Raw genomic sequence first — 22,239 nt, 5'->3', positions numbered from 1 at the left:
GCCATGGGATCAGGACCTGTCCTGTTTGGAAAATTCTTCCTGATACACTTCCTAGAACACATCAGCATCAGCCGGACAAATTTCATTTCCGCTTTCCTTTCCTTTAATCGAGTTCTGTGACAATTCAGTGAAATGGCTTCATTAAGTACATTTCCATCGACTTTCTGGGCAAATTACAAGCGATAGCATTAAAATGCTTGAAGAAAACTAATGTTTTTTAATCTACAAACATTTCTACAGACGTACTGCTTTAAAAAGTTGGTCAAAACAAGTGATTTTTCCAACAAAAGCTATTTCATGCTGTTAAATGACCCTTTTGCTATTCCAGACCTGGCTAGTGCGCCCCCTAGAGGTTGGGTTTTCTTATTGGCTGCTTTTTACCCTGCCCGCTCCTCGTTAAGCCCCGCCTCCACACGCCTGATATAGATGCCTTTCAGACGTCAACATGGCACTGGAAGGTTGCACTCAGGGTAGAATTTTCTGATTGGCTGCTTTCTACCCTGCCTGCACTTCATTAAGCCCCACCTCCATACATTAAAAAAAAGCTATATATACATATAAATATATATTATATTTGTATTTTTATTTTTTTTATTTAATTTTTTTTTGAGTGACCCAAACAGATCCCTACTCCCTCATTCTTATTGCACTATATGGAGAAAGACTATTTAGTTCACTAAGTAGCTCTGGAAGCACAAAAGAATTTGGACACTTCCTCATCACTGCCATGCGTCAGCGCTGGTCACATAAGCCAACACGTGTGCGGCTAAGTCGTGGTCTAACCTTCGTACATAAACTGAATTCTATATTAGCAAAAGGAGTCAGCTGTTCATGAAATAATCTTTGAGCATCATGTTGCTGAGCAACCTAAACCTACTGTTAATGAACTGCATGGGAGAATATGTGAAAATCATGGCATCCAGTGGCTCGCTTCTTTCACTTTCTTATGCGAATAAACATTGTCAGCTCTAGTTCGTCCCACTGTTTGTTGCTTAGTAACAAAGAATCTAGCAATGCATTTTGGTCCACTTTAAGTTAACAGAGTGAGCTACGCTGCTCACGATTACGATTCCAACACTGAAAGGAAAACGGCTGACGTTCTCAATAGTGTCCTAAAGCGTAAACAGGGAATATAGGGATCCACGCCGGTCACAGCCATGGATTGTAAGGTTCAGAAGGTTCGCCTTTAAAACAATCAGTTTTTAAATGGGTGAGTTTTAGAATGACAGAATTAACAGAAGTAAAAATAGAGATTGTTCTTAAACTGTTATAATATATGTAAATATATGTATATATGTAAAATAGCAACTTTCCAACGTCACTCCACGAAAGGATTTTTTTCTCAAGCTGGCAGTGGAGGCTCAGCGATCAGAGCTCCGGGCTACTGATGAACAGGGTTGTGGGTTCGATTCCCGGGCTCGGCAAGCTGCCACTGTTGGGCCCTTGAGCAAGGCCCTTTACCCTCTCTGCTCCCCGGGCGCTGCAGCAATGGCTGCCCACCGCTCCCAGCACATGTGCTCACTGTCCACTGTGTGTGTTTCTGTGTTTCACTGGTGTGTATGTGTGTGTTCACTGCACGGATGGGTTAAAGGCGGAAGCCAAATTCCATCTGGGTTACAAAAGGTGTACATGGTTGTCTTGTCTTGTGGCACAGACTCAGCGCTATCTCAGCTGAAACGAGAGCAGTGGTTAGTGCATCTGGTAGTTCCCTCCAACATGGAGGAAAGGCTAGTTTCATCTGTTTCTGAGCACAAGCTATAAAAAAAACAGCCTGAAAACCTACTGTGACCTATGGAGATAAGGTTTAGCATGGAAGCAGGTGTCGGCCCAAGCTGGTCCTCCTGGTTAGTAGTCACCAGTGTTGAAACTAGCTAAGTAGAGAGAGCCTCGCAGGCTGACATGCTGTCTCCAACTGGGCAGTACACATTTGCAGGCCGTCCCTCGCTATTGTGAGCGCCTCCCACTTTTTGCAACCAAAAGGACTTTTGCTAACAGAAGGTCCATGTCAGACTCATGGTGTGTTTTAAACTGCAGGATTCTTCACAGCTCCGCTCTTATAAAGATGGATCCCATTGTCCTCGTAAACCAATCAAATCGTAAAGAAGAAAACACTGGAGTAACTGCGTAACCAGGCTTTAAGAAGATCCCCACTTCTTCTGAAGGACGGTTGGCGAATGAGGGCTATTCTCTCGAACATCTTCTCAGGAAAGCTTTTGTGAATCCGGCCCCTGTTTGGGTCGGCTGATTGGACTAATCGCTTCCATGTTATGAAAGCAGCATTTGGCATATGAAGATGGGCTGTATAATCTAATAGATATCGATCTGTGATATGACGCATCCCTTGAGTGTGTGTGTGTGTGTGTGTGGGAGAGAGAGAGAGCAGTGGACAAACAGGAGGTCATAATTCAGCAGGACTAGAATGCTCTTCCTCTTTGATCTGGGGTTCTGGCTCATGCTCAGCCTCTATTGTTAACTCTGTGTTACCAGGAAAGAATGTAAGAGATCTGAGCTTTGCTAATATGATTAAAGCCTGTCTGTGTGTGTATGTGTGTGTGTGTGTGTGTGTGTCGGGGGGGGGGGTGGAGTTCATATCATAGATCATGAAGACAAGGTCACAGAAGCTCTGATCTATCTGCTGGTGAAACGTCACCCTTTGTCTTAAATACATGTTGTTGTTTTTTTTACATTTTCAAAGAGAGCACAATTGGCCTTCCTCTGTTAGGTGTGGATTGATGGCACCTCCTCCCCACACACACATCACTTGTTGGTCCGCACAGGCGTCTGCACTTTCCCCCGAGCGCACTGGCTGCCTACCAGCTGGAAAAGTGTGTCAGAGGAGACATGCTGGCCTGTTACATCACTACATCCACTGATGTTTATCCAGGTTTGTAGGAATTATCCCTTTATCTTAAAAGTAGTTAATCAGCCAATGTGGACTTTCGTGTAGACCAGCTAGCAACACCTGGGCCTAAATCTTCACACACTGAGCTCAAACTGAGCCCCATTGGCATGTGCCGGCACTGTACTGACTGGTGTCATTGTTAGGCACGTCCTCCTAACCTGTTGATGTTATGTGTGACCGTTGCAGAGCAGCAGAATAACTGCAATAGAAATGTCAGTAACAGGTGTTTATGTTGTAATGAACGTGCATGACCAAATGTGTTCATGTTACCATGGCAACACACACAGCCTCTTAACAGAGCTGTGTTTTTCATTAAGCCCCGTCTCCATACATTTGGAAAAAAACTATATATATATATATATATATATATATATATATTTACATTTAAGGCATTTAGCAGACGCTCTTATCCAGAGCGACTTACAAAAGTGCTTTGCTGTTTACTTAAGAAAAACCTCAGCTAGTTTGAATAAACTAATAATTTAAAGATCCTCTAAGTTTAGACTCTACTAAACACAAGTCAATAAGGTGACCACTCTGCTATTCGCCTATTATATATATATATATATATATATATATATATATATATATATATATATATATATTTTTTTTTTTTTTTTTTTTTTTTTTTTTTTAACCTTACAACGGCTTCAGGGCTGTGACCCAAACAGATCCGTACTCTCTCATTAGTATAGTATAGTTTTTCAGCTTTTACATTTTTAGAACTTGAGATTTTACAGATCTTTAGGGTTTACTGAGGTTCCGATTTCTCTAACCTGCCTCTCTGCTTCTCCACTTTGGTGCCAGTAAGGCGTCTCAAACACCCAGGTGCTTAACTCCCCTGGGAACCTAAATCTCAAGTTGAAGTAAAGTAGTAAAGAACTTTTACAATTTTAAATGTTCTCTCTGTCTTTCTCTCTCTCTTCAATTATATTCTATTATATATATTATACAGTATATATTAGGGCTGTTAATTGCGATTAATTTTATATAGTTAATCACAATTAATCACATAAATTTTTTTAAATCTGTGTAAATGTTATAGAAAATAAGAGTTTTTAGGTCTATCTGTCTGTCTATCTATCTATCTATACCATGTATGGGTCTCATCGCTGCTATCATATTCCATCTGTTTAGGGTTCAGGATGCACACTTTACTTTCGATGTTCCACTGCTTCGCCACATCCATTAAATGTTCAGCACAGGTCGCAGCATGATGCCTCTCCTTTTTTCCTGGTTTTCATGACCATTAAAGCATGTGAATGAAGTCGCCACTGTTGATCTGTATAATGACCTGTGGCTCCGAGATAGCTGGAGTTACCTAGTGATGTCCAGTAGTCACCCGTAAGAGCAATAGTGGCTGTGTTCCAAATCCTGAGCAAGTTTTGCCCTCTTCATTTCATGTAGCTTGTGAATCCTTTTAACAATAGTTGACCCATGTGGTATTTCAGGTGGGATGTACTCCGTTGAGAGGTAAACTCAGCCTGAAAATAACTGCAGCCTATGTTTTGTCTCAACATGAACTACGGACGACTCGCAGGGCCAAATTTGCATTAAGGGCACTATTTTTTATTAGTTTTAAACTGAGATCACGTTAATGTGTTATTATCGCTGTAATTTCGACAGCCCTAACATATATATATATATATATATATATATATATATATATATATATATATATATATATATATACCGTGCTTAAACCTTTGTAGTACAGTATATTGCAAGTAGTAAAAAGTAAAGACACATAACACAACATTGCTTCACTAAAAAAAAACGTTTCAGTTATATTGTCCCAGAAGGCAGCCAATATATTACATTTAATAGATTTAATTAGCTCTCATTTAATGCTCTCAAACTTGTTGACACAAACAGATCATTAACATCAAATTTAGTTTTTACAGCTGAGATGAACCTGAGGCAGCTGTCTCGAGAAGATTTTCAGACTGTATTAATACAGAACCGTTGCTGTTGAGGTTATTGTTACATTAGATACCATGGGAATATTATTGGTTAAAAAATATACATCTTTTTTTCTTAGTTTATTTTTGTTCTTTATTTGTTGCTGTATTTTCCCACTATAGCTCTGATTCTGAGATTGTTTGCTTTACTTGTTGGCTGCTGGTGAGGTCAAGTATAAACATGCCGCAGCGGAAAAGCCAGAAACCTCAGAAGCCAGTCTATTAGATTACCTAACAACTCCATGCAGTTGAGGCAAGGGCATGGTGAGTGATAGTCATGGAGTTTGCACTATGCTAATTTATGGAGACTAGCCTTCCATTTATTGTTAGCTACATTAGCTTTGTAGCTCCAGTACAAAACTACAGCTGCAAACTTTAGACATGAAACATGTCTGAAAGCGGTTATATGCAAGAATGGGTGTTTGTAGCTCCTGGGCTCCCCCTACAGTCAGGAAGTGTAATTCATGCTTTGTGCCGCAATGAAAGGACATGCTTTACACATGCATTTCTGGACAAGCTGAGAAATACAGAACCGTACCTAAATTTGACATAAATATTACTATAAATATGACTATTCAATATAACGCATCATCTCCCAAGTGGTGTCCTGCTTCACCAGAGTTACACAGTACCGACGCCCCTAACTCAGTGGGTCAGTAGAGCGTTTCCAATCATTTGAAGCTGCTATTTTACCCTAAAAATGCTGCATAACGATGCTTTACAACTATGTTTGGAGGAATTTGATTTTTTAAAGAATTCTTTTAAGAACCACACAAGCCCAGAAGTCTCATTTCGTACATTTCTATTTTCCATACTTGAGAAATGCTCCAAAATATGGCAGCAAATTATTAAAATGGTGAGAGAGGACATTAGCACTCCAGTGGCAGTGGGTATCATACCTCATTAGGGTGTATCTGGCTCGCTGCCTGAGCATGACACATTGGGCCGTGTCACACCAACCCTCCCCTAACCCAAACCCAACGCTTCTGAAAACAGTGCAGTGAGTCCTTGGTCAGGAAGTGGCAGTGTCAAGAGCCCGGCAGTGACAAACTAATTAGGGTGAGAGCCAGTGACAATTAAAGGAGCGTAATCCCATTTCCTGTGAGAAAGTGGTCCATTTCATTCTCTTTCCCCTCTTCCTGCCTGTCACAGGAGTGCTGAGTGCTTCTGTTAGAGGGAGATCCCCTGTTAGTGCAGTGAACCAGCTCATTAGAGAGCAGTTAGGAGAGCGAGAGTCAGAGAGGGAAAGGAAGTAGAGAAAGAGAGAATGAATGAGCCACTGATTATACAGTGGCAGGATGTCGGATGTCGGGTATATGAAAATACACTATATGTCCAAATGTTTGTGGACACCCCTTTTAATGAAGGCATTCAGCTACTGTCCCTGTAGAGCAGAATAGGTCCCTGTGGAGCAGATAACCATGAACCTGTTCACACCAGATATGGGATAGAGGGGTGTAAGTAAAGCCCCCCAGCATTAAGTGGTTCTCTGATATGATGGCTGTTACTCCATCCAGTACTTTTGCGATCAGTTGGGGAGCTGGGGGTGAGGTGGGGTGCTGATCATCCAACATCCTGACCTCACTAACGCTCTTGTCGCTGGATGCAATCAAATTAAATCTAGTAGAAAGCCTTCCTCCCTGGACAGCAGAGACAGTTACTCCAACAAAAGCAGGATAAACTCTTTTTATACTCTTGATTTTAGAAGAAATAGTGAATGAACAGGTGTCCCAGTTGGGGGGGGGGGCACCTGGCTGTACAAGAAAAGGCTTGTCCCCCTGCAGAAGTCAGAACCCTGTGAGATAAGTACTGGCTAGCATCGCACTGCATGATGGAGTAGAGGGAGGACCAACCTACCCCCTCAGAGAGAGCGAGGCCAGTTATGCCCTCTCACGGATGGCTGTGGCATCACTGGGGTTTGAACTTCCCAATTGGAGATTGATCTCCCAGAGATAGAGCCTCTCTATCCATTGCTCTATCAATGCTCAAGTGTTTCGGTTGAGCCCAAACTCAACAGCAACTTTCTTATTGTGTGATTCACTTTTCAAGCTCCATCATTGCTCACTCTCCTTCTCGGTTGCTCTCCCACACTCCACTCTCTCTCCCTCTCCGTCTCTCTGTGAGTCATTGTGTTAGTGGCTGTCTCCCACAGAATACTGATAGCTTCCAGTCTCTAATGGCTGAGACCACAAAGCCCATAGATTTGACCCGCGCTGGTGAAAGCCGCCCTTTATTGGGAAAGCCTTCCTAATTGTGTTAGTATTGACCAGTAGGCTGACAACTTGCCCTTTCAACAGCGACTTTTCAATCATTTCAATTTTGGAAATGTGTGTGTGTGCGCATGTCTCTGGCTGTGTGTATGTGTGTGTGGCGTATGCAAGGAGAGTTATTGCTTCTCTCTCGTCTAATAAAGTCAGACTGTGCCGGAGTTTGGCACGACTTCAGAGCTGAACGGCACATGGAGTCTAAGCTCACAGACTTCATTTAGTCTCCACTGTATGATTGGTCTACCTTACATCTACACATCTGAAAGGGTCGGGTTGTGTATTTGGGATGTCGAAGAATAAAAGGTAAAGGTGCACGTATTTGTCACTGCACAGCGAAATGTGTCCTCCGCATTTAACCCATCTGGTAGTGAACACACACTCACACACACACGTGTTAGGGGCAGTAAGTACACACACACCCAGAGCGGTGGGCAGCCAACTCCAGCGCCCGGGGAGCAGAGAGGGTAAAGGGCCTTGCTCAAGGGCCCAACAGTGGCAGCTTGCAGAGCCCGGGAATCGAACCCACAACCCTGTTATCGATATCCCAGCGCTCTAACCGCTGAGCCACCACTGCCCCATAGTAGAAGAATGGGTAGAAGAATACCAAAGGGAAAATGTCCAATGTTGTAGAGTTTACCCTATAATATCAGGCTAAAATGATGAACTGCTAACCAGAGAAGTCGCTTCTAGCGAGTGTGAGTGGAGTCTCAAGTCTTTAGCTGATTATTAGGTAGTGCGCTGTACTAAAGCTAACCCCTGTCGGAGTCAACACAGCCTCCAATAAAGAACCTTTGATTGTAGAAACACTGGTCAGACTAGGAGGGCAACAAGGACCATGCCATCTGGGTTGAACCCGACCGAAGGGCTACTGGCTACTAGTGGCATTAGTCTCAGAAATGTTGAATGATGGTTACGGGAGGAATACCTCACAACACACACAGTCTGAGTGCCCATGCTAACCCCTGTCCACCATCAAAAGTGCCTGCAAGCCCCACAAGCAACGGTGGACCCTGGAGCAATGGAAGAAGAAGGTTGCCTGGTCTTATGAGTGTTTTCCATTTCCTTTTGCCTCTCTTGGATGGTCGGGTATACAGGTGCTGTTTACCTGTGGAATGCGCTGGATCCGCAACTGATATTTAAACATTTATTTTAAAGTACAGATGTGCCACAGAATAAGCATTAACAAATGTTCTATTTAACATATATTTATATATTAATGCAATTTGTTTTGGCAGATTTCTCCCTTTTTTCTTCCCAATTTGATTTTGCCAATTGACCCACCCATTCATCCCTCTTGACACTGACATTGGGAGCTTTTCTAGTGCTATTGCAGGGTAGCCAGGTTCTCAGCTCCACCACACCAGCTAACAGACTTGCCTGTGCCGACCAACATCACGTAAGAGTCACGAGGGGATAGAGCGCGTTCAGTTGTGCTCTCTCTGACTCTGGCCGCTGATGGCAAAGCAGCATGGTTCGGTATTTGAAGCTGCAACCCACAGGCCATGGTTAACTTAACGTGACTGATCCGATAACATTAAAAGGTTGCTGCAATTATAAATGGTTATCACAGTACATTATAATAAAGTCATGAATATCTCATTGCTTTCTGAAGGGTTATTGCGACAGGTTGAACCAGATGACAGTAATATGAACTTATTCAACAGTAGAACGGTGTCTCTTTCCGTTCAGATTCCAGTTGTGCAACATCTTTTTACTTCCACATGTGTCAAAACAAAAGTTCCACTATCAAATGTAAAACCATATGAAACACAAAACATAAACAGAATACCCCCATTAATACAATTTCATCATAGTTAAGCAGTCTATAAACTGCGAGCTGCAACCCTCTCAGAACTGCAAGACGGCAGAGCGACTGGCAGTGGCATCACCATGGCAACGTAAACAGCCCCGCATCAGTAGCGGTGCCATTGTTGTTCGAATCCCGGTTATGCTGCTAGCCGTCGGCAGCCGGGGCCTTTCTTCAGGGTGGGTAGATAGCACTTTCTCCCCACATCCCTCCAGTGCAATGCTGGTGTCTGCTGGTCGAGGCAGGCATCGACCTTTCCTCTGAGCGCGTTGGTTGCCCGGTAACACAGCATCTGCGGCACTTCGTAAAAAGAGGCACGTGTCAGACAGTCTTTACTCTCCCGGTGTTGGGAGCATTGCGTGTAATAGGGGGAGAACATGTATGGGTTGGGTAATAGGTGATCCAGATTTTTCACAGGAGATATTTCATCCGTGTGGGAGCCTCTGGACCTCAGTCTGGACTACTGCAGATGTTTTGATGGGTGGGCCTGAAGAAATAGTCGTCTTATTAACACACTATCTGTGATATGATGGAATACATTGTGGTATAAGGTTGAGTAACATCGCTCAGAACTACTGAAAATGCCAGGAAGCACTCATCTCTACAGCCAGCCTGCCCAGTGCCATCTGTACACCTCCGCTCTGCTCTCCATTCATCCCTCCATCCTTCTCTCCTCCTCATTCATACATGTCAGTGCATAGCTGAAGACAAACAAATAGAACAGAACAGTGCTTCCTGTCCATGACTCATGTACATAACGCGGGATGGAAACACACTCTTTGTTGTTTACACTGTACAGAAGGGACTGTTTGTGCATGCATGCTGTGTTTCCCTTGGGGGTGACCTGTGTGTGGGGGTGCGTGTGACTGAGTGATGTTTGTGGGTATGGGAAAGGAGCAGAGTGCATTTGTGGGTGTGGATGTGTGTGTGTGTGTGTGTATAGAGGAAAGGTCTATGTCAGATTGATGGAGAGAGAGAGAGTGTTTGTGTGGGTGCCCACTCCTGTGATTGTGGGCAAGAGAAAGTGTGTATATATAAATGTGTGTGTGTGTGTGTGTGTTTATGTGAGCAGTTATATTATATGTGTGGGAAGCTCTTTTAAGGTAGGACCCATCATTTCATATTGAGCTTTGTAAATACTCCTGCTTCAGAGTGCTTCTGCTGGTTTTCCCTCTTGCTCACACACACACACACACACACACACACACACACACTCTTTCAAACGCTCTGCCTTCTGAGCTCATACATCCTACAGTGACATCATCTCTGTATGAGTGTGGAAACTGTCTCTCCTCAGCACCAATTAGCTTCAGACGCATGTGCTCCTCTGTCTTCTGTCATTTGTTGTCTACTGTTTCTCGCTCTCCTTCTTCTACCTCAGTGGCCTTTTCAGTTTGCCGAAGCGCACACAACATGTGCAGGAATGTGTTTCCAGTGATGCCACAGCCATCTGTAACGAGGAGTCCCACAGAGTAGAATTGCCCCCGCTCTCTCCGGCTGGCTAGGATCACCCAGCACAATGCTGGCCAGTATTCTTCTCCAAGTGTGTTGACGGAGTGAATGGATGAAGGCAGGCTGCATGTGCAAAGAGACTTTATTAAGGCTTGACCAGTACGTCAAGTGCAGGGGTGGTCAGGAAACAAGCAGGCAGGTACATCTTAGACAGGTACATACTCAAAATCCATAACAGGCAAAAAGGTCAACAGGAAGCACTAAGACAGGAATAATGCTCAGAGACTTTGCAAGTAGGCTTTGGAAGAGTCCTCATTAGTCCCAAGATGAGACTAGTCCTTTGCTGAGACTTCAGATGAACTCCAGGTACCAGAGTACATTGTATCACAAGGCCATTCAAATGGACAGGACAGGAGTGAACAGGGCCGCTGGCATTGGGACAAGAGCAGGCGTTAACCTTTGGCAGAGGGACTGGAAAGGACAGCACCACTGGCTGGTGGACAGGAATGGACGGGATCGTAGACACAGGGACAGGAGAGGACGGGAGTGCAGGAGCAGACGACCTGGGATCCGACACTGGAGCAGTCCCTCTTAAAAGTATAAGCTCCTTTTGGAACTTTTAGGGGTTCTTCAATTTAAAACTGTGGAGGAACCTCCTAAGGTGCTTTGAGGAACTATGAAGGAACCTTTGTCTTCTAAAAACCTTTTCTTGAAGGTTCCTCAAAGCACCTTAAGAGATTCCTCAGGGAACTTACACGTCTAACTGTGTGCAGTTCTGTGGACTCCCCATCTGCCTCTGCTCTTCTGGGCACTTGGCAGCACTGTGGACTCAACATAGCGATATGCGGTTTTACCTTATATATATTACCTTTATGACTCTTTTTAGACTTCTGCCCTGTTTAGTCTGTCTTTTAGACCCGACCTCTATCTGTTTCTCATTTTCAGATTTTGCCTCAGCCCTTCTGTTATGGTTACCACAGCTCTGGTTCTGATTCTCGCCTGTTTGATTTTGGATCGCCACCTTTTTTAAGAAACTTTCATAATCTAGTAAAAGTGACTGTGTGTATCTGTCTCATCACAATTAACGTGAGTTAGTCTTGTCCTCGTTGCGTGCTAAGAAAAACATGTTCGCCTTGTGTGGTTCAGAGAGGACCTGAGTGGGCCAACAATATATACAACATATTACAACATATACAATGACTGACAGAAAAACCACATATTGTGATGTTGAGCCACCCTAAATCACTGCAGGGTTCATTTTTTCACCGCAGCAGCCGTAGTCCACAGTGCTGCCAAGTGCCCAGAAGAGCCAGGTGGGGAGTCCACAGCACTGCACACTGTTAAACGTGTCAGTTCCCTGAGGAACTTTTGGAAGGAACCTCTTAAGGTGTTTTGAGGAACCTTCAAGAAAAGGTTTTTAGAAGATAAAGGTTCTAACACTGTCTCTGATGGTGCTTTGAGTGATCTGCTCTGGGTGATCTGCTCTGGCTCTCTAGGGTATGAAGGCAGAGGTCATTGTCTGTCCAATACCATTATTTTTTGGTGGTGCTGTCGCATCCGCTCACTCTGTCTTTTACTACCAGCATCTCTTTGAGTGTGTTGTTTCGTCTAATCATTGACATGACTCCTCTATAGCTGACGTCTGACATGCAGGCTTCGTCTCACAAAGTGTGCATAGTGCCTTGTCTAAACTGGTGAAGCTGCGTTTGGTTTTGTGACCAGAGCACCTGCCGATGTCCCCATCTTACAAAGGCCTACTCCAGGGCACTTAGTGTCTTCCCAGGTGGCACAGGGCCTGGTCTGAGCGTTGTATAGCCTCTTGGGATATTTGGTAAAAATACTGAGGAACAAATAACAGGAAAAAAAAGATCTTATGGTCCAGTGTTGCCCCCATCCATTTCTTTATCTATCAAATATGACAACAGCACTGAGAAAACAGGTTATCAATTAAAATGCAGAATTGCAATTTCTCTCTCTCTTTTTTTTTCTCAGTCTGAAGGTGGTTCTCTCTACCCCTCCTGCTGGCGGCACGCTTGACCTCTCTGGCCTCCCCCTCTCATTGCGGGACACGGAGCACCTGGCTGTTCACCTCCAGCGCAATTCGTCCCATGTGCGGAGTCTGGAGCTAGGCTTCACCGAGATGACGGACGACGCCCTGCTGCTTCTGCTGCCCACGCTGGCCGCCCTGCCAGCCCTGGAGAGCCTGGCACTCAACGGCAACCGGCTGACCCGCGGCGTCCTGCGGCAGCTCACAGATGCTCTGAAGGACCCGTGCAGCTTCCCGGCGCTGGCCTGGGTGGACCTGGGCAATAACGTGGACATCTTCTCTCTGCCGCAACCATTCCTGATGGGCCTGCGCAAGCGCTGCCGCAAGCAAGGCAACCTGCCCACCATCCAGGAGCAGGGCGAGGCGCAGCCGGGTGACCCCGAGGAAAAGGGGTTTGGTGTGAGGGCCTGGGCTGGATGCGGGGCATGTGGGACTGTCAGTTTGGAGGAGATTGGGGAAGAAGAGATGTCCACATGGACTTCAGGGTCAGCAGATGAGAAAGGATGACGATGTCATTGGTGTGTGGGAGCTAACAAGGGACTTTAATACTAGGTTATATAAATGGTCTTCAGTTGGGCATTAAAGAATGGTAGTGGTTTTATGACACTGATGTTTTCAGGATCAATTTGATGTGAAATTCTATTTTTCAATATTTTATGTGATTAAAAAAAAATAATGCCCAGCTAACACACTTATGTGGGGCACATGTGGGTGGAATGTGGGTTAGATGGGTTCCAGGTGGGTTCTGGATGGTTTTCTAGGTGTTGTTACTGAGAGCCAGTTGAGCTTCGCAAATGGGCCCCATCGTTACAGCCCACCTTAATCTCACATGGATCCTATCATATGCAGTGTACAACCCACGTTTAACCCTTTGTAGTCCCATCACTGACCCTGATGGGACTCTGGTAGGCATCTACATTGAAGCCATGGACAACACTGCTAACCATACAGGCCCCGCATGGGCATAATCTGGGTGTCCTTCTTCAAAACTGATCAAATTAGCTCTATCGCTGGGAGAGTCCGATTCCCAGTAATACCCCAGCCATCTGTGTCTGGGAGTCCAGGAGAGCATAATTGCCTTCACTCTCTCTGGGCCCGCCTTCTCCTCCTATACTCAGTTTGATGCCAGCCAGTTAATGCATCTGTTAACCAACAAAACATAACTGGCAGCTGTCTAATGAAGTTGCGGTGGAAGCAGCCATGGCTAACCATCATCCTATGTGTGTAATCAGGGAAGGCCTGAGGGCAATCTATGCCCCAGGTCTTCATATCTGGACCCTGAATCCAGTTTCTAGTCCAATCATGTCATTGATTGGCCACATAGCCTGACACCTACCAAGGATTACAAAGTCCTGGACTGGAATCTGGATTCAAAGTCCAGATTTGAAGACCTGCTTTCATGCAGTTTATTTGTAAACCAATAAATGAATTAGAACTGGGTGTGTGTGTGGTACTCCTCAGTGAACCGACGCCCTGTCCAATGACCCAGGCCAGGAATAAGCGAATAAGTAGATGGATAGATGGACATGTAGAACGTATGATATAGTTAATGCAACATTATTTTATTAACCCCTTTGTTCTATGTTTGAGAACCTTGGCAGAACTCTGCACCAGCCAGTTTTTTCCATCACGTGTGGAGCTCCTAAAACAGCCCAAACATCCGAGCTGCACTGAACGTTTAGGAATCAGGCGGTAAGACTCTTGGCTTTGGCTAAATACTAACATGAAACCTTCTTTCTCCTTTACTGTCCTCTGTCCTTGGTTTCGCCTGATCTGTAGCTCATGAGTAGACTTTGTGTCCTACACTTTGTGTCAAACGAGTGAATTATGACTCTGATTTAGTAGCCTGAGTGACAGGTCAGTTTGATTGACAGACATGACTGACTCCCAAAACTTTTTACATGCCATTTTTGTTTGTTTGATTTTTGCTGCGATACGATTTCAGGTTTTACTGGAAATTATTTAAAATAGCTCGAATATGTTTTATAGGTTTAAGTTTGTACTGATGAGTTGATTTATTATTTAACACCCGAACAACAACAGTACTTTATCAACATAAATAACAATTATCTAGAAGATGCTGTGGGTTTCTGTGACGATAGCTTTAACAGTAAAACTCTGTGTAAATGAAACATTAAGTATATTCAATTTGTACAGTGCCTAACTTGTTCCTTGCACAATTCTTGATTTTCTTAAACTTTTTTATAATCAATTTTATAATAAACTTGTTGTTTATGCAATGTTTTAATGTCTTCATGAGATTTGTGTGATCTCCTGAGACATCTGACTCATCACCTTTCTCACATTTCTCAAGAACACACCTCTTAATGTTAACATGGACTGGGAGGACGTGTCAAGACATGTCCTGTCACTCAAACTGACCTGTCACTCAACCTCGACCTGACCTGTCCAATGGATCATTAATCACTCGTTTGCCACACAGTGTAGGGTATACTGTATACTATTCTCACAGCCTGACTAAATATTGACCAACTTCATGCCATGTCGTGATCTACCTGGCTCCAATTCAGGTGGTAATGAGGAAAGCAGACAATAAAAAGATCTTTTGAAAGGTCTTTTGAAAAAAAGGACATCCTGAAAGTGATGGAGGCTGGATGGAAGCCTGTAAACAGGGGAACCAGGAAAACCAGGATCCAAAACAAACACTGGAAGTAACTCGCGCTGAAATATTAAACTGAGAAACTAAAGGAACCAAAGATCAGACACAGACCTTAAACAACAACTACGAGAGCAAATGTAACAAACGTGACAATGTGAGACATGAACACCACCACACAAAAGCCTAACACACACACAGGGCTGTATTTACACTGACACAGAAGAAGACACACCTGACAGGGTTTAGACCAGGCAGGGCTAAGAACAGAGCACAGCTGGACGCACTAAGAAGTAGGTGGGACGGGGGTGGAGCCATGGACCACACTGTAAACACAAAGCCTTGTGAAAGACCTCAACACAGACAGATGTGTGGGCCAGGAAATGACAGATAGTTATACACGAGGTAGGGCTATACGTAGCCTACATACTGTTCTGTTCTGAAGGCTTGTCAGAGGTGCCCGGAGTTACAGGTGCTGTGCTACAACGACATCGGTGGACGGACATAGCATGTGGAGCAGAGGGTTAGCAGGGTCGGTTACGGTGGTGGACGTACCAACGTCTGCCTGTGAAAGCCATATTTCAGCCAATAATAGCAGCAGCACTTTGAATATTGCCAGCCAATCTTGAAATCAGCCAATCAGGTTCACTGTTAGAAACTGGTATTAGTAACTGGGCTGATGTAGCATTTTGAGCTGATTAAGATAAACACAGGTTCTTGTTCTGTTAACTTACTGTTGGACGTTTACATCAAACTCACATATACCTTAAAGCAGCATTATGAGAGAATTGGGATTCTTTTGCTCATGAGCCCCCCCTGCAGTTGAGGAGTGTAATTCACTTTTACTCTACTGCTGTAAATACAAATCATAGTGAATACAAATCAGGTGGTTGATCTGAAGTGTAAATCCGTGTGGCTGCTACTTGTGAAGTCCCAACCAATGAGAGAGCTTGTTTAGCTGTATCTACCTAGATACCACTGAGAATAAAACCCTGATTGGATACTTTTCCATGAGTAAAATCTGATTGCTGTGCTGGGCCAGACTAATTCGCTTGTATTGCAGGTGTCCTGGTTGTACTGGGAGGGGTTTCGGTTGTTGAATGTGTCTTGAAGAGACCTCATGTTGCCAGTTCTAGGAGAGAATGTACTGTAGAAACTCCAGATCCTATCAGAACAGATGCAGATGAACATAAATCCAGTAAAAAGGAGCAAGAATTTCTCATGTTGAAGAAAGTAGGTGAGATCTTGTCGGTGAGCTAATCTGAGGTGTGTATATATATATATATATATATATATATATATACACATACATATATCTCATGTATATGTATATGCGAATGCTGAAATCATTAATGGACTATACATGCACTGCTTGGTCTACTCTCTACATACCACCACTGAAAGACACTATACAGCTGCTAATCAGAGCTGCTGAATGTTTATGATGCTTGATCTATAAAAACAGATGCTTGATTCTAGTACATACATTGATAAAGACATTTTTTTGGTATTAAAACTAATTAATTTGAAAGGTATTATGGATAATGAGTCTTTTTTTTTTCTTTTTTTTTTACAAAAACAGGTCTGCAGTTTGTGTGTGTGTGTGTGTGTGTGTGTGTGTCCTCCTTCCCCACCCTCTTTCTTGCTCTGTTCATTTTTTCCTTTCTGGAATCTGCTTGTAAGTGTATATCAGCGTGTGCAGAGAGGATTTGGGAAATCTCATACACTCCAGTTTTTCAAAAAGCTGCGCACTCGTGTCTTTAATGCTAAGGCCTTATTGCTGAACTGTATGATGGAGCCGCACACGTTCCTGATATGGAGCACATTAATTTCTCTGTGCTGCAAGAACAACAAAGCACAGAAGTCGGGACTGCAGCTCTGATAGGTCTGTATGGACAAAAGTATTGGGACACCTGTTCATATATTGTTTCTTCTAAAATCAAGGGTATTAAAAAGAGTCTAACCTGCTTTTTATGTTGGAGTAACTGTCTCTCCTGTCCAGGGAAGGAGCATTGCAGTGAGGATTTGATTGCTTTCAGCGACAACAGCGTTAGTGTGGTCACCATGTTGGATGATCAGCACCTCAACTCATTTCCAATTCCCCAACTCGTCCCAAAAGTACTGGATGGAGCACCAACCATCACTCCAGAGAACACAGTTAGTTCCACTGCTTCACAGCTCAATGCTGAGGGGCGTTATACCCCTCTAGCCCACACCTGACATTAGGCAGCATGGTGCCAATAGGTTCCTGTTTACCTGCTTCAGAGAGTCCTTTTCTTTTGGCAGTTGGCTTCTCTACAGGGACTACACAAGCTGTGTGTGTGCATTTGCACATCTGTGTCAGCAATGGGTGCAACTCGAGGCAGTGGTGGCTCAGCAGTTAGAACACCAGGCTATTGATGACCCCTGTTGGGCCCTTTCTGTTCACTTTCTGCCCATTGCTCTGGGCATGTAACGGAATGTATTTATTAGAAGGGGTGTCCACAAACATTTGGACATGTTGTGTACCTTTGTCTACAACCGGATTTTTGTTTGGTGTTGTGTTTCTGTTTTTAACTGCAGTGGCCGACTGGAAGCGTTCATGGTAACGTAGATTCAAGAAGGCAGTAATCAGTCTAGGATGAAAGGTAACAGCATCAAGTCTCGGGGGGGAAAGAAATCGCCTGTCTGTCACCACAGAAACGGCTGTGTTTGTGTGTGTGCGTGTGTGTCTGTGTTTGTGTGTGTGTGTGTGTGTGCGCAGGAGCCTCCTCTTCATCATCATCTGTGCTTCCATTGCTAAGCTTCAGTGACAGACAGTGAAGGAGGTGCAGAGGGAGCGGGCTTGCCGGCCTGTTAGGCATGCATGACAGAAAATCTGTGCGGTTAGTGATGAGCGTCTGAGGCAGCGAGGCTCTCCCCATCAATCTCCAAAATCCCCAGCCAGACCCATTAATGAGCCACTGAGCCCCTGAGAGGGAAAAGAGAGAAGAAAATCACTGCTCTGCTCAACTTAATCAACCCTCATGAGTCCATAACAAGAAGAGTTTAGAAGCCATCATTTTCCCTCACTTTCATGTTGCCCGCCCCTGCCAACAGGTCGAATACCCATAGTTTCCCACAACTTCCCACCCACAAGAAACACAGAACCCCCTACAAACGATATACTGCAAAATAAAAACTGCATGACCCCGTAGAGCTGGATTACGCTCTTCTAAGAGTCGTGACGTTTCACCTCCTGCAGAATTCCTATAGTATTACAATAGGGTAAATACAAGGGACATTCCTCTCTATTAGGAGAAGATTTACATTGAAGGCATTTGGTAGACGCTCTTCTCCATACTAAGAAAATGCCCACAGCTAGTTTGTATCAGCTAGGATCTGAAAGCTGCTGTACCTCTGAGCTTCTACACTTCGCCCAAGTATTCTCAGAAGAGGAGGGTCTTCAGTCTGAGTTTGAAGACAGTGAGCTCCTCTGCCGTTCAGACACCCAGGGGAAGTTTTTTAGTTTTTTGGGACAGAAAAAAGCCTGGATGCTTGTCGGGTCGAGCCGAGCCGTACTTGAAGCTCTAAGAGCTCTTGGTGCAGAGCTGCTTTGACCATTGAGTACAGAGTGTACAGAGCGGCTGGTCCAGTCTTGGCTTTGTAGGCCAGCGTCAGGGTTCTGAATCTGATGAGGGCAGCAGCTACAGGAAGCCAGTGAAGAGAGAACGCAGCAGAGGAATTACATGGCTGGGAAGATGGAAAATACACTATATACATAAAACAGGGTGTGTATGTACAGTATATAGAATTTTAGGTTGAAAAGCTGCTGATCTGGCCAGTAAGTGTTTAGTCCCTCAGTAAAACACTGATATTAGAATAAACACTAATAATATTCCTACAGAAAGTCGTGATTCTACATCCCTGTGTTCAATAAACATCTCCAGAGCTCTTCTCATGGAGTCTAGTGTCATGTATACTAAACTAAATGTGTCATTTAATCAAGGGTACCCAAACTTTTGCACATTTTGCATATTTTGACATATGACTAAATACATTTTATTTATATGAAAAAACTGAAAAAAACACTATCAGCCCTGAACCACTCCTGAATCATAACAGCAATAACACAGTATAGTATCATTTTATTGTACTAGGCCGCCCCCTGTCGGTGTTCTCTGGAAACTACAACCACTGTACTTCGTTCACTACATGTCCAAAAGTTTGTAGATAGCTGATCGTCCAGTGTTTCTTCCAAAATCAAGGTTAATAACTGATAGAGAGCTTGTCCCCCTTAGCTGCAGTAACAGTCTCTAGACTTTACACTGAAGATTTGATTGATTTCAGGCACAAGAGCTTGTACTGACGTTGGATAATCAGTACTGGTACTCCAACACATTCTAAAGGTACTGGATAGAGCTCCATCATTGCAGAGAATGCACAGTATCACTGAATTAGAAGGTGTGTGGAGAGGTCTGGACATATAACACAGCCTAAATTAATAAGGCCTGAGACATTTCAGTGCTTTAATTACAAAACATGCTCTAGAGTATTCCTATAAGAGACCTACAGTACGTTTAGATAACTACTATGTTTGTGGACACCTCTTCTAATAATTCACCTACTTTAAGGGGCACCCATGTGCCCATGACCCACCCACGGCTGACAGTGGGGTTTCCGATGAACAAACTCACAGCTTTTATAAATTCCATAGAATTGGGTATATTAGTAGTACTGGGTATAGAAGAGGGTGGTCTGGAGCAGCCATATATGAGCCTAAAGTCACTGTGCCCAATGCCAAGGGTGGGTTAGAAGGGTATGAAGCCCCCCAGCATTGGAACTGAGTTTTCTAGAGTGATGGAGCGTCATCCAGTACCTTTAGGATGAGTTGGAGTACCTGACCTCACTAATGCTCTTATGGCTGAATACAATCTACAAAAATATTCACAGCAGTGTTCCAACATTTAGCAGAAAGCCTTCCAAGATGAAAAGGTGTTGTTACTGCTGCAAAAAGGGGACAAATCTCTTATTAAAATTACACGTTTATGTCTATGTTTACGTCTATTGTATATGTTTACGTCTACTTGTGTCTACCCAGGCGTTATACCCAGCAATAGGTCTAGTGCTATATGAGACTAATTACATAGTTTAAGGCTCTTAATCACATCATTTACATAATTTCTCTCAGCAAAAAGAGAGATTTTACTGTAGAAACTCCAGATCTCATCAGAACAGATGCAGATCAACACAAATCCAGTAAAAAGGAGCAAGACTTTCTCATGTTGAAGAAAGTAGATCTTGTGAGCTAGTCTAAGAAACCGAGCTTGGTTCCTCCAAGTTTTCCCTGGACACCCCCCAGTCCAGCACAGCGTGGATGTGCTCAATTCCATCAGCAGCAGCAGCTTCGCCTGATTTACCATCATTAAGCCCTGATTTACCAAACCAGGTGTTGGAGGAGAACTATAGAAGTCAGTCTAGTTCTCTGTTTAATATTTGTACTGTTCTCCATGCTCTTACTGTACTGACTGTAACTGGGTTATTACAGTATTCTTTAATAGCCTCAGGGTGCTTATGAAGAGCCTGTTTTAGAGGACACTTCGCCACATAGACAAGTCTTGACCCCCATTTCGTTTATTCCAGATAAAAGAGCCAACCCAGCTTTTACTTTTTATTGTTTAATGAGTGAATTAAATGGGGGTCATTTGGATTGGGTAATGTTCGCGAGGGAGGACATTCATCTTCACAAGTGAAATCCGGCTTAACCAACACAGCCGAAGAAGGTTACACCTTATTCTGTTCAGATATTTGGAGCAATAAATATGACTAAATAAACAAACCCCAAGGAGACCATTTGAAGGGTAAATGGGTGGGGCAGTAGGTGTCTGCTGTTGGCTGCCTAAAGACAAAAAAAATTGTTAAATCCCAAAAGAGGCGATAGTCTAAATAAACAGCAGAACATCATCCTCATATGAGGCCATTTAGTGTAATTTGTGACCCACAGCTAATCCACATGAAGCAGGGTCCAGCCTGATGGCCTCAGCTAATGGTTCAATCACTATTGAAAACAGTAAGGGTGATCATGGACACCCCTGCTAGTTACCTGCTACCTTACTCTCAGAATTTTAAGACTTTTCAGGCCTACTCAAGACTCATTACATAGGACTTAATACATCTTTCACCCATTTGATTTGATCACCTAAGCCAACATGTTTAAATATGTGCAACATAAAAGGCCATTCAACACCGTTAAAGGCCTTTTGTGCGTCGGATGATCACTATAAATAATACGAGACTCCCATGAGGAGAGCTTTGGAGATGTTTTAATGAGCACAGTAATTGAAAACCACAACTTTATGTATGAATGTTATTAGTACTTAATCTGCTATTAGTATTTTACTGAATTTTAAGGATATTTCTCAACCCATTTCTCACAGGTGCTCAAGTCTTAGGGAGCCAGGAATGTTAGTTAAACTCTCAGCAGTGTGTTTTCAACAATAGAATAAATACAGTACAGTAAATTTATTGATATGTTGGATAGAAGATCTTCTCTGTATGGATTTGTTCAGTTTCAGCAGCAGCAGATTTACTTCAGTAAAGGACTGATTTGATAAACTAGGTGTTAACTGGAAACTAGGTGTTCCTGCAGGAGAGCTGTGGGGCTGATTAAGCTGACTTCTTTCTGTGAGCCATGGTCCATACTCCATGGATTGGGTGAACATTCGAGAACCAACTGCTGTGACAAAGGCTCTGGATAAGCTACCATCGTCATTATCATCTACCACCATCAGCTTAATTCAGTACTGGTTCATCTCCCCATCACCTTGTGCTGCAGACTGGTGACCCCTGGGTCTTACAGATTGGTGAGGCTGGTCTAATTAGCTTTTTATAGAGACTTTTTAGAGCTGCAGGAATTTTAAGGAAGCATTCTGTATAGATAAAGACTGTGTGGTGTGGGTTTCAAGTCATGGTGTTGGCATATATTGTACACAATACACAATTTGCATATGCAACCAGTGTCTGATCTGTTCAGTACACAGCTTGCGAGGGAGCCTTGACTAACCATGTATGTGTAGAGATATTTGGGGGACACACACAGACCATTAAAACACACAAAATTGAGAAGCATACGAATCTGAGCCAATATTAGGTATTAATATTGATCCTGTATATATATAGTTTTATCCCTTAACATTCACCCAACCCTGTTACCTGAACACATTCACCC

At 43.6% G+C, this 22,239-nt stretch overlaps 1 protein-coding gene across 1 annotated transcript in view; it reads left to right on the top strand.

Moving 5' to 3' along the window:
• The window catches only part of LOC140572487 (leucine-rich repeat-containing protein 75A-like), a 34,770-nt gene extending 20,215 nt beyond the window's left edge, over positions 1-14,555 (top strand). The window contains exon 5 of the mRNA XM_072692759.1: positions 12,382-14,555. Coding sequence (XP_072548860.1) covers positions 12,382-12,943 — 562 coding nt within the window. The 3' untranslated portion in view covers positions 12,944-14,555. The remainder of the gene's footprint in view (positions 1-12,381) is intronic.
• Positions 14,556-22,239: the final 7,684 nt, after the last annotated feature.

The sequence above is a fragment of the Salminus brasiliensis genome, chromosome 1 (genome assembly GCF_030463535.1).
Source record: "Salminus brasiliensis chromosome 1, fSalBra1.hap2, whole genome shotgun sequence".
In the NCBI taxonomy this organism is placed as follows: domain Eukaryota; kingdom Metazoa; phylum Chordata; class Actinopteri; order Characiformes; family Bryconidae; genus Salminus; species Salminus brasiliensis.
The sequence above is the reverse complement of the archived record's forward strand: the minus strand, read 5'-3'. Positions and strand labels throughout refer to the sequence as shown.